At 36.6% G+C, this 16,068-nt stretch overlaps 1 protein-coding gene across 2 annotated transcripts in view; it reads right to left on the bottom strand.

Moving 5' to 3' along the window:
- thsd7ba (thrombospondin, type I, domain containing 7Ba) overlaps window positions 1-16,068 on the bottom strand; it is a 213,015-nt gene that overhangs the window by 68,400 nt on the left and 128,547 nt on the right. For both annotated transcript variants that reach the window (XM_077536062.1, XM_077536063.1), the window contains 5 exons: window positions 14,561-14,752; window positions 12,867-13,095; window positions 5,651-5,766; window positions 2,697-2,829; window positions 929-1,032 (listed from right to left, as the gene is read on the bottom strand). In XM_077536062.1, the coding sequence (XP_077392188.1) occupies window positions 929-1,032; window positions 2,697-2,829; window positions 5,651-5,766; window positions 12,867-13,095; window positions 14,561-14,752 (774 nt within the window). The remainder of the gene's footprint in view (window positions 1-928; window positions 1,033-2,696; window positions 2,830-5,650; window positions 5,767-12,866; window positions 13,096-14,560; window positions 14,753-16,068) is intronic.

Raw genomic sequence — 16,068 nt, 5'->3', positions numbered from 1 at the left:
GCATTGTATCTCTTTTCATTGAAATGAAAACATGGCGGATCTTAGGAAATACGTTTTCAAGGATGTTGTGAATGATCAAAGCGTTTGTCACAATTCAAATTCACAGAGCGTCACAAAACTAAAAATATTCGTGTCAAAGTCACTGTTGTGCAGAAAATGTATCTGTTCCCCAAAAGCTTGTTTTCTCCTTAATTTCTATTAGAACTTGGTGTCACTCAAATTACCTATTTTAAAATGGTGATTACAAAAGAACAGAATAAGAAAAGAAAAGAATAAGGTAGAATCATACTTTTTTTTTTCGAATGAAAGAATGGAATCCAATCTTTCAATATTCTGTTTGTACCATGAAAGATGAGTGAAAATGGTCAAAATCGGCTGCCACACTCTCTGCCACTTTTTTGTTTTTGTTTTTTGATAACGTTAGGCAGTTTAAGTGTGTTCGTCCAAAGTGTATTATATATCGACCCGTCTGGTTATACAGAAGTGGAGTCTGTCGAAATCTATGTTTGACAAAAGTAGTGTACTGATAAAATTGCTTTGCTTAAATACATTTATAATAGCTTGCATGATTGTGTGTGGGCTGTTTTTTTTTTTTTTTTTTTTGCTACAAGGCTACGTTATCTCTTGGTGTGTAATGTGCAATGTGCCCGTGGCCGTCCGGCTTGCTCCATTAATAAGGAACCAGTGGCGTGATGAGATCGTCAGGACAACAGACAGAAAGATTCATCTTATTACACTCCCAGGACAAATTGCCTCCGTGTTTTATGGCTCCATCAGTTGTTTGTTAAAGGAGCCGTTATGAAAGGACCGTTAGGACTCATTAAATAAAGACAGTTAACTAGACGGAAGTTTAAAATGGGCTAACGAGTACTGAAAGACAAATACTTGTGGAATAAAAAAAAAAAAAAAGAAAAAAAAAAAGACTTGCCTCTTGTTTCTAACCCATTTCCACAAGATTCTGCTGTTCGAGATAAGCTACGTTGGACAGAATCAGGAACCAAGGTACAAGCGTGCCACTTGTGTATCCTCCACCTTAATGGAAAAACAACAAAACAAAGACATGAGGATTACTGCTGGCTTGTAAACCCTCAAGCAAAATCACAGGCGTTCAACATTTTGTTGGCTTAGAATTGATTATCTGGGCCCGTTTTTGTCCCCATGCAGAAAACATGAGCAAGACAATAACACCAAATGTAAAAAGGGAAAGATTTCTAAAATGTATTCTGTGTCAACACATCTGTATTTGTGAGCACTGCAGGAAATAAGTAAATACAAAACATTTGCGCCATGTTTCAGTGATTTTTCATTTTGTTGTGCTTTCTTGTTTTAGATGAGAAGCATTTACCTTTTTGTTGGTTAACAATTGATCTGGGCCACTTGTTGCCAACATGCCAAATACAAATAAGACACAAAATAAACCTCATTAACTTAAAAGAAAGAATCTTCCTACGTTGCTGGAAGTAAACACAAAATATAGTCCTTGCTGAAATGACTTTTGCTTTGCTTGTATTTTCCTAATCAAGTTTGAACTGAAAATACATTTTTTTGTTATCAAAACGAACTAAACCAACCAATCACGGCTCACCTATTTTCTGAACCTGAGCTGTGATTGGTTGTGAAGGTGTCTGATTTTGCGCTTTTACCAACTGTGCCACGAGCAGTATCAGACACCTGGTAATGATGATAATTTATATATATGGAAGTGGGCGTGGAAAGTGATACTTAGAAAAAGTTCAATGACGGTCCCATTGAAAATGAATGGGGAAAAGTTGCTATAAAATGTTAAATTGTGCAAATACTGTAAGTAATGTGGAATCAGACGATATATACCCTGGGATGCATGAATTTTTGAAGCTAGTTGAAATTTGAACAATGTAAATTGGAAGTATTATGTGGGAGTTGTGAGGCGGCAAAAAAGTGTGGAGAATAAAAATCACTTTCAGCATTCCCACAATGACACGATAGTCGCAGCAGACGGTTGGGGGAGGGTGAAAAGGGCGAGAAATATCTTCTTTTTTCTGAGGGTGCATAACAAAAAATAATTGAGAAGCACTATCTTAGTATCGACTACAAAAAATGTTAACATTTTCATTAATAATTCAAACTAGATTAAGTGCAATTTCTGGAGAAATTGTGTGCGAATGCTGAAAGCACATTGAGAGATAAATTATGAAATGATAACCTCCTGGTTACTGGACAATGCGCTTTACCAACGGTGCCACCGAGCAGTATCAGACACCTGGTAATGATGATAATTTATATATATGGAAGTGGGCTTGGAAAGTGATACTCATTGAAAATGAATGGGGAAAAGTTTATATTAAATGTTAAATTGTGCAAATACTGTAAGTAATGTGGAGTCACACGATATATACCCCGGGAGGCGTGAATCTTTGAAGCTAGTTGACATTTGAACAATGGAAATTGGATGTATTATGTGGGAGTTGTTTCGCGGCAAAAAAAGTGTGGAGAATAAAAATCACAATAGCATATGTGGGAATGCTGAAGTATTCCCACATCTAATCACTAACCATCAACTCATTTTACATCTAGGAATAAAATGTGCTCAATTAAAAACACATTACAGTATACCATAATGGAACCTCATACACACTTTTCTTTTTATAATATGCGATTAAGCATCAGCCGGATTCAGTCCCGCTTACTCATAGATAGGAAGCAAGAAAATGGTTTACCTGTAAATTGGACATGCTGGAAGTGATTCACACTCCCTCTCTTCATAAAGAGTGTCGGGGCACTCTTGACCTCCATTAGCAGACTTTTGAATGATAGTGCGGTACCGAGACTGTGTGGCAGAGGTGGAATTCTCTGTTGGAAAAAAAATAAAAAATAGTTCTGACAAACACGCTTTGGAAAAGTTGCAAACTTACTGTGTTTAGAAAATATCAAACTTAAAAGGTGAAGGTCATCAACATCAGTCAGAAATCGTAATGAGTACTTGAAAGTTTGTCCTTCCAACTTTCATTTATCAATCCAGTATTTGCACAATATGCAACTTTTGGAATTATAACGAAACTATTTTTGAAATAAGTCAAACACACACAAAAAGCAAACGGACAATAAAGTAGAACTCGCCACCATTTTTGACAATTCTCACTATATTTTTCCAAACAACACCAAAGCATGAGGTGTTGCTTTTATCGACCACTTTCTGGACTGACTCACTTTTCTACGCACCCTCAAATTATCTTGTTGAATACCTGCACAACATCACTTTTGAATGGCAATGTTTGTACTTTGCTGTCTCACACTCTTTGTAAAGTAGAAAAAAACCTGCATAAATGCTATTGGCAAGTGTTGTCAAATTGAAATGAAATTCCAAATGTGCTTCTTTATATTTACTACAATAGAAGCCGCTTGCTGAAGAAAAATTAATAAACCAATTTGACATTGCGTTTGCACGTTTTCCTATTCCTCCCATTTTCAGAGTCAAAACTTTTAAGTGCATGTCGAGAAAACAAGTCGAGTCAAAAGCTGATGAGATAATGATTAGTGTGCCTGTGTATGACTATAATTTTCTGCAACACACAGCCCTTAATTTCTGGACATACGACATTGTAATGACCACAGACTAATCACCTCACATTAAAAATGGTGAAATGAAATGTGACTGCATCATCAGCGGACCAATGAGCCAAAGAATATTTATAGAGATGAGTTGCTGGCGCAATTGTTTTGATTATTTATTTTTCCTGGAAGAATTATTATTTTTTCCTTGTAATGTGTGAGCCAATGTAATATATTTTATGTTAGTGAGAGAAAAAAATAAATGGAGCATGAGGCAGAGTAATCTTTTAGAGAGACACTTTTTAACTTCTAAATATACATTTTTTAACTTTAGGAAACTATATTAGGTTGGATTTTCACTATATGATGGATGGTGGTGCCTTGAGATACAAGTGACCCGATTTATGAGGTTTTTTTTTAGATGAGCCGTATTGCCACAGAATAACCAAGTCAACTTGAATGGGTTTACACAATGTATTTTTGCCGGAAATTATATCTTAGTTCAACAAAAGAAAAATGTGATCAAAATGGTAAATGGAGCACATTTATATAGCGCTTTATCTTGATCATTATGATCAAAGCCATATTCACTTATATCATTCAAACTTATTAGAGTGTAGCCTACACTACTTAATGCATAGTAACAATACAAAGGTTAACCTTTTTCAGTTTAAAGCAACTTACTTTAACTAGAGTGACCAAACGTCCTCTTTTGGGAGGAGATTTGGGAGGACAGACCACTTTTTTGTCTTTAACCTCCTGGAGCTGTATCCTGGCCAATAGCGGAACAGATGAGTTTTTTTTCTCTTTGGTCCCATTTTAAATCCATTTATGCTGCTAATAACTTCACCCTAGCTAATCCTAAACTAGTGTGGCGCCCAAGTTTGCTAACTCCCTTTCGCTTGTTGCTAGCATGGCGTTAGCCAGCCGACAGAGAGGCATTAGCCCGCCAAATATTCCTGTTGCTAGCACATTAGCTAGCCAACAGCGGGGCGTTAGCCGGTCAAATAAATCCTATAACTATTTTTCTAATGAAGTTCTCTTTTTCCTGAAAACTAAAACATGTTTTTGTGCATCGCATTTTATTTATTTTTTATTTTTATTTTTTTTGTCAATGGCATTGCTATTCATTCCTGTTGAGAAAATTATTTTCGGATGTTTGAGCAGGTTGCCATTGTAAATAAAGTTGTCAACTGACCTACCTGGTTAATGCTACATTCGAGGATGGTCGGAAGTCGGAAATATCCGAGTTGAAACTTCCCAGTTCCGACCTCAAAGCGTTCGAGGTGAAAGTAAACAACCAAAATAGCGGATAGCGATAAATTGTTTTTTATTTTGGTCCTCAAAACTCAATTTGACCTCCAGAAAACTTACTTTTTTTTGCAATTTTGCTTCATTTATTGTTTTAATCTTATTTCATAAGCATTCCATACAGTTAAGTAGTTTACCGTATAATTTCATGCAGGGATATAGCGGCAATACTGTCACGTACGTTGCGTTACGTGAAGTTATGGCGAATATTTATGAATGAAGAAAGCTATCTAGTTTTATACTCAAGTAAATTGTGTTTTGCCATTCAGAGTGAGGTCACATTGTAGTCTGCCGGTGAAGTCGGGGTCCGAGTTCAAGGGGGCGTTCCCGTACACACTTCCTGGTTTGAACTCGGAAAAAGTCCCACTTCCGACCATCCTCGAATGCAGCATAAATCAAGGAGAAATACATTTCAGGTCTTAGATTGAATTAAATTCATCCCAAGGCACAACTATATGAGTCTTAGAATCATAAACACACAAAAAAATAACACACATGGAATCGAATATCCTTTGATCAGAATCTTTCCTTTATCAAACACGAATAAAAATATGATATTAACGTGACTGCAGCATAAACTAAGAAAACTACCCTGAAACTGACGTCATAAAAACGCCATTTGATGACACGTCTACCCACACGCCGCAAATCTGCAGTGCACACACACAAAAAAAACAAACAAAAAAAAACAAAAGGAAGAAGCGGTAAATCAAAAACTACAGCAAAATTTAACATTCTCAACACGAAATCGTATGAGTAAACACAACCTTACAATTCTAGAAGAGGTTCGGTAATGTTCGTTCAAGGCTACCTGGCATGCAGTTTGATGGGCAGGCCGTCCATTCACTGAAGGGTGTCACGATGCAGTCTTTCATGCAGGGAAGAACACAGGGCCGGATCGTTCGTGGACGAGCAGAATCTGGGCATCTACACGCACACACAAACAGTGGTCTCATATTGTACTCATCCCTCAGGCGCTGAGTGATAAATGTCCCGAGTCTTGCTGGTAACAGGACAGTGCAGCGAAACAAGTGCCCTGTCCTTGACATCACACACGTCCCCACAGGACACATGATTGATTATTTGTCCCGCTGCTTGTACGAGACCAGGCAAAATGGAGAAAGATAATAAGAAATAAGATCAAAATAAAATACAGTTGTCTCATACATGCAGTTTGCTAGAGGAGTATTAGGACCACTCAAAAAAATAAAATAAAAAATACAATAAACTCAAAAAAGCCAGTTGCAGCATTAATATAAACAGTCATTCAATTCAATTTTATTTTATTCCATTAAAAAAGAGAAATGAAAAGGGACAGAAAAAAGTTAAACTTATCTGCCCCTGATCAACAACAACAACAAAAAAATACTCAACACAGAATAAATGACAGCGAGCGGTCAAGACGCATTCAATATAACAACCCTAAAAAATAATTCAGCAGAATGTCCTTGTGCTATATATATATATTTTTCCAGTAATTGAGCTTTTTTCGAGTTTTTAAAAATACAGATTAGATTATTTTGTTTTACAATCCAGATTGTTCCATAAGATGACCCCGTGACTTGAAATACATTGTTTTTTGTTTTGTTCTATATTTTGTTTTGGAGAAAATATCCGTTCCTCTTAATTTATACTCACTTTCCCTTTTTTTAAATTTAATTTGTATATTAACTAGTAAAATTTCATGATGGGCTTTAAACATTATTTTTAGACCGTTAAACTCCATCAATTCATTAAATTTGAAAGTTTTTAGTTGTATAAATAATGGATTAATTAGTGTGGTCTCTGTATCCGCAACCGCAAATGACACGAATTGCATGTTTCTGTAAAAGAAAGCTGGAATCGGTGTAGGTTTTGGTTGCACACCCCCACTTCAATGCAATAGGTCAGGTATAGAAAATGTGGGGGGGGGGAATAAAAAATAAAAAATCATTTTTGGTACTGTATATTTAGCAATTTTTTTTCTTGAGTCAGGCCCAAATACTTCCTTGTAAATTACTACTGAACATTAAAAAGGAAATCGAAAAAAGTCACTATAGGGTCATCACTAAAAAGTCCCTGTAAAGTTCTTATAAAATTGACTCACAGAGAGACGATTGTTGTTAGCAACCATGCTAAAAGTTTGATAGATTAACAAAAACAAATCAGCAAGAATATGACATGAGACACTCGACGAATGCTTACATAGTTCAAACATATACAGTATAGTGTATTTATTTAGAAACAAATCTCGCAATACATTTTACAGGTTCTGAGAGACTTAACTCATTTGCTCCCAATAACGTGTAAATACGTTTTTTTTTAAATGTTCTAAGTGTCCCAAAGACGTATTTATATGTTATATGTTTTTTTGTGTTTTTTAAGCTAGAGCATACAGAAGGCTTTTATGCAGCCTCTCAACAGCAAAGAACGGTTGCAGAAATGGTAGTTATTACATAAACGGCCAGCAGGTGGCTGCAGAGCAAAGGAGATCAACCAGGGCCATCTAGAAAAAAAGCTCAATTACTTACAATTTTGAATAGATTTGTGAAAACCGATGAAACTTAGCTCTCTTCTAATGCTAATTGCTGCAAAACGGAAACAGATAGAAACATACTTTTTTTTTCCTGATGAAAGAATAAGAGACTAATCTTTCTTTTGATAGGTTCCATGCCTTTATAGCAATAGAACACAGTATTCTGTGGGCCTTGCAAAATCAGTCAAATTCCAGTAAAACAGCCGGGAGCGAATGGGATTGCTTCTGTGAAAATGGCTGGGAGTGAATGAGTTAAAAAAACAAAAATACAGACAATTAATTTGACACTACTGTGTTTTAGAATGTGAAAAAATGCTTAAATTGCTAGACAATGTTTTTCCTTTGCTTTTTCTTTGTATGTTTTTTTTTTTTTTTTTTTTAACTATTATTATTAATAGTCAATCTGCCATAAAGGTCGGCGGTAAGAAAATGGGTGAATGGTACAAAAATGGACTGATTGGCCAATCCATCCATCGACTGTCTAAAGCACTTGTCCTCATTAGTGTGGCGGGTAAGCTGGAGCACGTCTCAGTTGACTTTGGGCGAGAGGCGATGTACACCTTAGACTGCTCAACAAGCATTCACGTTCACATTAAACGTCACCATACTGCCTAAATCCGGTGTGGAATATTGATGATCTCGACTCCAATTTGTCACAAATTGACTGGTGAAATCTGAGCCTATTTAGTTGAACTCAAAGTATTTACTGTATTCTGTTATATGAAGGCAACCGGTGGATATTCGGGTTAATTACCTTCTGCCATCTAATGAAAAAGTATTGAACTGTTTTGACTGTCACTGCATATTTATAGCAAAGATATACTTGCAATTTTTTTCCTGACAAATTAGGTGAATTTGATGATCTCTCAAGCACACTAGTTAGGAATCACTGACTTAATTATCCCAATAGCATCCTAATGAGGTGATAAAATGCCCATGTTGTGTCATTGGTGGAATCGAATGCCTCCCTAAGGAAAGCTTCAGTGGTCATCAATATGGCCATTTGATTAATTACATAAATGCAATCCAAACAGTTAAGGCAACTTTGACTAATGTTTAATAAACAAACATGATTGCCCGCTTCTTCATCGCAATTCTTTAAACACTAATGTGAACGTGTGTTTGCTTGTTTACAAGCAAGGCGTCAGCAGTCCACTATTAGCACCAATAAGACCCGAGGGACTCCCGCAGCAAAAATCAATTAAAGTTCACAACATGCCTGCTAATTAAACCTGACAAAAGGAAGGCTATGCAAACTATTCGCCAACAAGTTATTCAGCTCCAAGGACACGTTGTCATCACTTTTTTAAAAGCGCATCGCTAATATTTAACCAAAGTCTTAATGGGAAATCATTGTGCTGTTTAAGCTGTCACATAGCTTGTGACACGTATTTATGACAGGCCGCTGGCAGTGTTTTTGTCAATTCTGTAATTTGGTTTCATAATTCACGGGGCTATGTACAGTAAATCATACGCTTTGATGTCTTCATCCACCAGGAGCGACGCACACATTCTCTCCCCCCCTAAGTGGCTTTACTCGACCGAGCAACCGAGATCCAGGTCTCACTTGAGACTCAGCGTGGTGCCTGCCACATTCTGCCAGTAGCAGAAAGTCAGCAGGCACAAGAACCTGATCAAAGTACACCCGAGTACAAGGAGCATGAGACGTGCAACTTTCCTTCCTCAATTTTATCCTCCTTCCCTCTTTGCAGTGGCGCATGCCAAAGGGCACAGCAATGCAACTGGGCAGCTGGGGAACATTGGCAGCGGCTGAGAAATACTGTAAAACTGTGACGTGGAACACCTATCCGATGCATGGAAACTGTAAAAGAAAGGACAAATTGAATGCATCTTTTTGTAAAAAAAATATATATATCACAGCCTCATGGTTTAGGCCAGGGGTGTCCAAACTACGGCCCGGGGGCCATTTGCGGCCCGCCGTCCATTTTTCAGTGGCCCGCGGCATATGCTAAAAAGGGCATTTGACTCAGTTCAAATATTTATAATACATTTAATTTTAACACAAGTGCTATTCAAGGTTATTTTAGTTAACAAAAACGAACAAACTAATTTTAAAACTAAAATTAAAAAAAACAATTTCCTTAACGAAATAAAAAAAAAATGAAAATGCTTTTTTAAAAAACAAAAACTAACTGAAATTACATTTTATGTTATGTATCATTACAGCAAAAATTTCCTCCGTTTTAGTCTTTGGTAATTAATTAATGCATGAGGCTTTGCGGATGACTTTAAATGTAATTTTTAGTAGATATATTTTGATCTAAACCAGAATAATGACATTTGAAAGTATGTCACATAGAAGTGACATCATCTAGCAATGTTGTTGTCCATGGTGTTTTTTTAAATATTGCGCACAAGTAATACACATTTAAAAAAAAAAAAAACTAAAACTAATTAAAGAACTAAAACTAATAAAAACGAACAGAACCACCCTGAAAACTAATTAAAACTAACTGAATTTAAAAAAACAAAACTCAAACCAAAATAAAAACTAAATTAAAAAAATTCCAAAACTATAATAACCCTACTGCCATATTACAAATAAATTGGTTTATGTACTGTAGCATTTTTCTAAATATGTAAAAGCACAAATAAATGTGTACAATTTTTTTAGGACTTATGTGGCCGCTGCATCATTCTGATTTTCTGTATGTGGCCCTCAAATGAAAAAGTTTGGACACCCCTGGTTTAGGCCATTATAGTTTTCATATAATAATAAATATAATTGTTATAGCTCAGTTGGTGGCCATTTGGCTTGGCTACAGACAAATAATGCCGCTGACCAAAGATTAGCGCTTGTTGCTGGAGAGGTGCCAGTTTACTCCCCAAGCACAACCAAAGTGCTTTCAACTGAAGCCCCAACTGCTCGAGGCGTTCATTTGTGCATGCCCGAAGGATGCCGACTGTGCATGTGCGTATTTCTGCACAAGTGCATCGCACGTGTTGAATATAAAATGATGTAAAAAATTGAATTTGCCTCCAGGAGGACTAACAAAGGGGTGTCTCAAAGAAATCTGTGAAAATGCTGTTTGTAAAATGTGTGATGAAAATTACAAGCATTGAACAACGAGGCAAAATCTCAATTATGGCTGACAGCCATTTGCTATTGTTGGCTTCTTGAAATGTCATAAATACAGGAAAACTCTATTAAAGATTATTTTACAGATTTGTTTCTAATGCATTGTACGTTTTTGAACATAATCGCCGAAAACGTGCAAAAACCATGTAATACTCAATAGTGAAGATACAGTTCAGTTTTCTTCATATGTTGGGGACTTAAAACTTGCCTAAAACCAAAGTTTTTTCAGTTAACTATAACTAATGAAATAACAAACTAAAATTAAAAAAACAATGTTGTTAACGAAATAAAATAAGAACAAAAATGCCTTTTAAAAAACGGAAACTAACTTAAACTACATTTTATGTTTACAAAACTAAAACTTTAATTATAGCAAAAGTGTCCTTCGTTTTACTGTTTGGTAATTTAATGCATGAGCATTTGGGGGTGATTTTAAATGTGATTTTAAGTAATTTATTTTTATATTAACTGGAATAAGGACGTGTGTCACACAGAAGAGACGTCATTTCGCAGTAGCCAATAGAAAAAGCACCTTCAGATGACGTCGCTGCCATGGTGTTTTTTAAATATTGCGCACAAGTCATACACACAAACACACACACACACACAAAAAACAAAAAACAAAAACAAAACTAAAACTAATACTGAAACTAACTAAAACTAATCATTTATTAAATAACTAAAACTACTGAAAACTATTAGAACCACCCTGAAAACTAATTAAAACTAACTAAATTTATATAACAATACTCAAAACGAAATAAAAACTAACTAAAATGAAAAATTCCAAAACTATAATAACCCTGCCTAAAACATGCATGAGTCACTTATCCCCTACTTGCTAAGAACTTGTGCACCATTGTCGGATCGGGACTTTGAGCTGGTGCAGCTGCTTTAGAGCGCCTCATTGTCCACCGAGTGTCCGCAATTCATGGAGAGAATTTTAAAGAGTAAATTTTAGGTTTTTAGCCAGGCTTTAAGCGGATATATTTTCATGGTTCAAAGAAGTAGTTCCATACAGGAATAAGAAACATGCTAGATTAAGTTATATCAATTTTTCATGTTGTAGTAATGATATTTGATTGACAGTTGAGCAGACGTCGTTTCAGTGCCGTCCACGATTTTGAAACGACAGTTTTTCTCGAGTAACGCTTGTGCTTGGGCGATTTCCGTGCTGTTTTCAGCACTGCCACTTGGTGGTCGGGAGGGACGAAATAGAACCTCATTTTATTTACTAGGCATTTTTTTTTTTTTTTTACACATTCACTGCCAGCCCAGCAAAAATGCATTATTTGACGTCTTTTTCCGTCAATGGCAGTCAATGACTTAAGATGAGATGTAACCAAAATTGATGGATTTTTAAGCAACATTTGCCTTTAAAAAAAAATAAAATAAATAATAATAATAATAATAATAATAATGCAATAATCACAAAATATATTGGCACATTGTGTTTAATCATTTAAATTTGGCCAGGTTGTTAATAATATAGTTTGTCTAAAACGGGGATATAAGTGAGTTTTCGATGGACCCAACTACAGTCAGATTTATGCAGATGATAATTTGATTGTTTTAATATAGCCTACATAAATAATCCAACAACAAAAAGCATAGCGTTAATGAATAGTGATGAGTAGTGACCAAATGCTCTGCTAAAGGACAACCTGTTGCCACATCGTCGACTTTTGTTACAACCTCTGTATTTGTGTGCGAGAGAGGACAAAGGTAAGGGGTAAAAATCCCTTCTATAATTCAGTTTAGAGCACTGTCAATAATATATGGAGCTAAGGAAGGGCAAAATGCTATGAATTATTTATGCATCTTTCTGGTGCCGGCATTAGCATTGTTAAAATAACTGTTTGCAATTGTGTTGTGTAGACCAGCAACAATGGTCAAAGATAAAGTTAAAACAAGATCACAAAGACCAAAAAAAAAAAGGCAAATGTACAAAAGTCAATGAATACAATTTCACAACTCCTCTGGGAAGGTTTTAAAATTGAAATTCCAAGAATGAAACGAATATGCTAAATATCTCAAATAAGCATAAAATAAATCTTCCTCTCCTCACATAATTTATCATTTCACTTGGGCTCCACAATCTAATACTACAAAACTAAAGAAAAGGAAACTAAGAGAAGAGAGAAGAAAAATAATCTGTGAAAAAAAAATAGATCAAATCTCCAAATGCATGTTTTGTTTCCCAAATTCTACTTTTCCATGTTTGTTATATTTTTTGAATTATTTTTATTTTGCAATTAAAACATACATTCCACTCTACAATATGCAGTATAATATGCAATTCATTTAGTAATCATATTTTTTTTTTAAATTAAATCTAAACTGTGACAGGCAAAATACAACAACTACTGCATACGAATCAATGGAACAGAAAGAACAAGTTGAACAACATACCTTTTGCTCACAACAGATCCTCCATTCATCTTCATGCAGGTGACTTTACGAATTTGGACTCCCATAGTGCAGGTAGCGGTTCGATTCCAGAAGTTGGTGCGGTTGCGATCCATCGTATCGTTGATGCAGGGCCCCCACGTTGAAGCCTCCCAATAGAACACCAGGCAAGGATGGTCATTGCAAACTCTCCATTCCTCCAAAGCTGGAGCTCCTGGACACGCTTTCCCATCTAAGCCAAACAAACATATACACAGGTTGTTTTACTACACATTTCTAGGCAGTTCAACTACTGACTTCCCCATGGGGTCCAGATGAGGTCCACAATTTCCTTGAGATACAAGTTGAATCCGTTATGTGACCACGATTGTAACTCAAATCATTGTTCCTCATTGAAATGAATGGGAATGACATTAATCCGTTCCAGCCTCCCCCAAAAACATTGACAAAAAAATTGTAAATGTGTTTTACTCAGGAGAATAGAAGAGAATAGAATGTCTATAAGACTGTACTTTATGAAAATTATTAAAAATTATCAGTTTGCAAATCATGATGAATTAATTGAGACACCTGGTGTGCATGACCTGACCAGCGGTGGGCAGAACAATACAGTTGTGAAGACACAAACCAAGAAGACTTTCACAACTACTGTATGAGCGAGAGGGCAACGTTTTCTGATTTAAATAGACAAGGTGTAATTTCAACTAAGAGCGGCAATACATAACTTCAAGCCATTTTTTTTAAAGTATTGTTCATTACCTGCCAAACTGTTGCTTGTTGTTCCACCGTACAGCACTTAGATCTTGAATATATAAAATATATATAAATATATAAAAATAGATGTCTCGTACAATGAAAAACTCATGTATTTGTTCTTAGTATATACCTTGGACATTGCACCAGTTGGTTGTTGACTGGCATCATTGTGTAATTGTCATAGGTTTGATACAAAACACACTTTTTTTAAACGTAGTTTTGTTTTTGTTTTTTGTTTTTTTAACCTGAATGAGAAAATCCAGATGTTATAATATGCCTGTTTGTTATGTTTTCCAACCATTGCAGTTCTTCTCAGGTATCATGTCACAGCTTAAAAAAGTTTTTTCTGGATAATCTGTCAATTTTGAAACAATTATGCGTTCCTTCCATCTCTTTAAAATATTCACTACACTCAGGAGGCTGGATTTGTCAGCTGTCTGCTAGTCACTCAGTCCATCGATATTTCAGTTCATTCATTTCGTGGAACTACTTCCTCAGAAAAACGACACCTTTGCCTGTTTAAGGGATCAATACTGAAGTAGCCGCCAATGTGTCCTTTTTGTTGTGCCCTTGACACTTCACATCTTGGGAACATGCCGTTACCTGTGCGACCCTGGCAAAGGGACAAACAGTTAAAACGGAGTCCAGCAATTAGCCCTACGACAAGGAAAGTGGAGGATGCAGGCAGGGGCATATTATCACTGCGAGAATTTTACTCGTGGCGGAATGTCAGACGCATTCCCAGTGGGTTTTTGGCTCCACCAGCCAGTGACACATTTAACATTTTGAGCATCATCTCAATGTGTCAATAGGGCTAAGCGGTGAAGGTTTGGGGGACAAACTGATCACCTCAAAGCTTGTTGCTGACAGATGGAGAGTAGTGGAAGAAGTATGCAGAAGTCTGTCAGAAAATCAAATCATGCCTAGGTGAGCAGCATTACCTTTCCCTGGGAGGGCCAACACGGTGCGCGTGCGACTTTGTCGACCCTCAGCGGTTTTTGAGGCACAACTGTGTGAGCAGGGAGACCAGGAGGACCAGACGCTAACAACGCAGTCGGCGGGACAAGCCACCTCGCAGGCCGTCTGGTTCGGCGGCGGGTCTTCTGAACAGTAATTCATGGGTACATCCTCACCTGGGCAAAAGTAACAAGAGAAGTATATGAGTTGAAGATGTCGCATGAGCTGCGCAATTTGGACCCAAAGCACCGGGAAACAGAGTCTTTACTTTTCTAAAAAAAAAAATACAAAGTAACAACAGAGAAGCAGAATTGGATTCAGATGGCCTCGAAGACACACTTGATGGAGAAACTTTGACTCTTGAGAGCAAGGTTGGAAGCTTACAAGGAAAACCTCAACGTGCTGAGAGAAAATCTTGGTGTTCTGACAAAAGTGTAATTCAGTAACTCTCGCTAGCGCAATACGCAACTCTATATGACAAAATAAATGCCTATATGACAAAATAACCTGGCAACCAGTTCAGGGTGTACCCCACCTATTGCCCAAAGCCGGCCGGGATAGGCTCCAGGGCCCCCGTGACCCTTGTGAGGAATAAGCGGTTAAGAAAATGGATGGATGGATGGATGGATGGATGGATGGATGGATGGATGGATGGATGGATGGATGGATGGATGGATGGCAAAATAAGAGTGACTAGACAAATTAAGAGTGATTCATCCATATCTATAGCAAATGCATAGCAACTAACAATCATCGTCAAAAGGGACATAGCAACTGCATAGCAACTACAAAATAAGAGTGACTAGACGATACAAATACAGTGTCATCATAAGCGAAATAGCAACTGCATTGCGACTACAAAATAAGAGTGACTAGTCAACAGCAGAGGGACAAATACATCATTATCATCATAATAAGGGACAGAGAAACTGCATAGCAGCTACAAAATAAGACTAGAAAAAAAAGAGTGACAAATGCATTGTCATCATAAGGGAAATAGAAACTGCATAGCAACTACAAAATAAGAGTGACTAGACAAAAACAGAGGGACAAATACATCATCATCATCATAAGGGACAGAGAAACTGCATAGCAGCTATAAAATGACTAGAAAAAAGAGTGACAAAGGCACTGTCATCACAAGAGAAATATCAACTGCATAGCACTACAAAATAAGAGTAACTAGACAAAAACAGAGGGACAAATACATCATCATCATCATCATAAGGGACAGAGAAACTGCGTAGCAGCTACAAAATAAGACTAGACAAAAAAGAGTGACAAATACATTGTTATCATAAGGGAAATAGCAACTGCATAGCAACTACAAAATAAGAGTGACTAGACAAAAACAGAGGGACAAATACATCATCATCATCATCATCATCATCATCATCATAAGGGACAGAGAAACTGCATAGCAGCTACAAAATAAGACTAGACAAAAAAGAGTGACAAATACATTGTTATCATAAGGGAAATAGAAACTGCA

This window comes from Festucalex cinctus, chromosome 11 (genome assembly GCF_051991245.1).
Source record: "Festucalex cinctus isolate MCC-2025b chromosome 11, RoL_Fcin_1.0, whole genome shotgun sequence".
Lineage (NCBI taxonomy): Eukaryota > Metazoa > Chordata > Actinopteri > Syngnathiformes > Syngnathidae > Festucalex > Festucalex cinctus.
The sequence above is the reverse complement of the archived record's forward strand: the minus strand, read 5'-3'. Positions and strand labels throughout refer to the sequence as shown.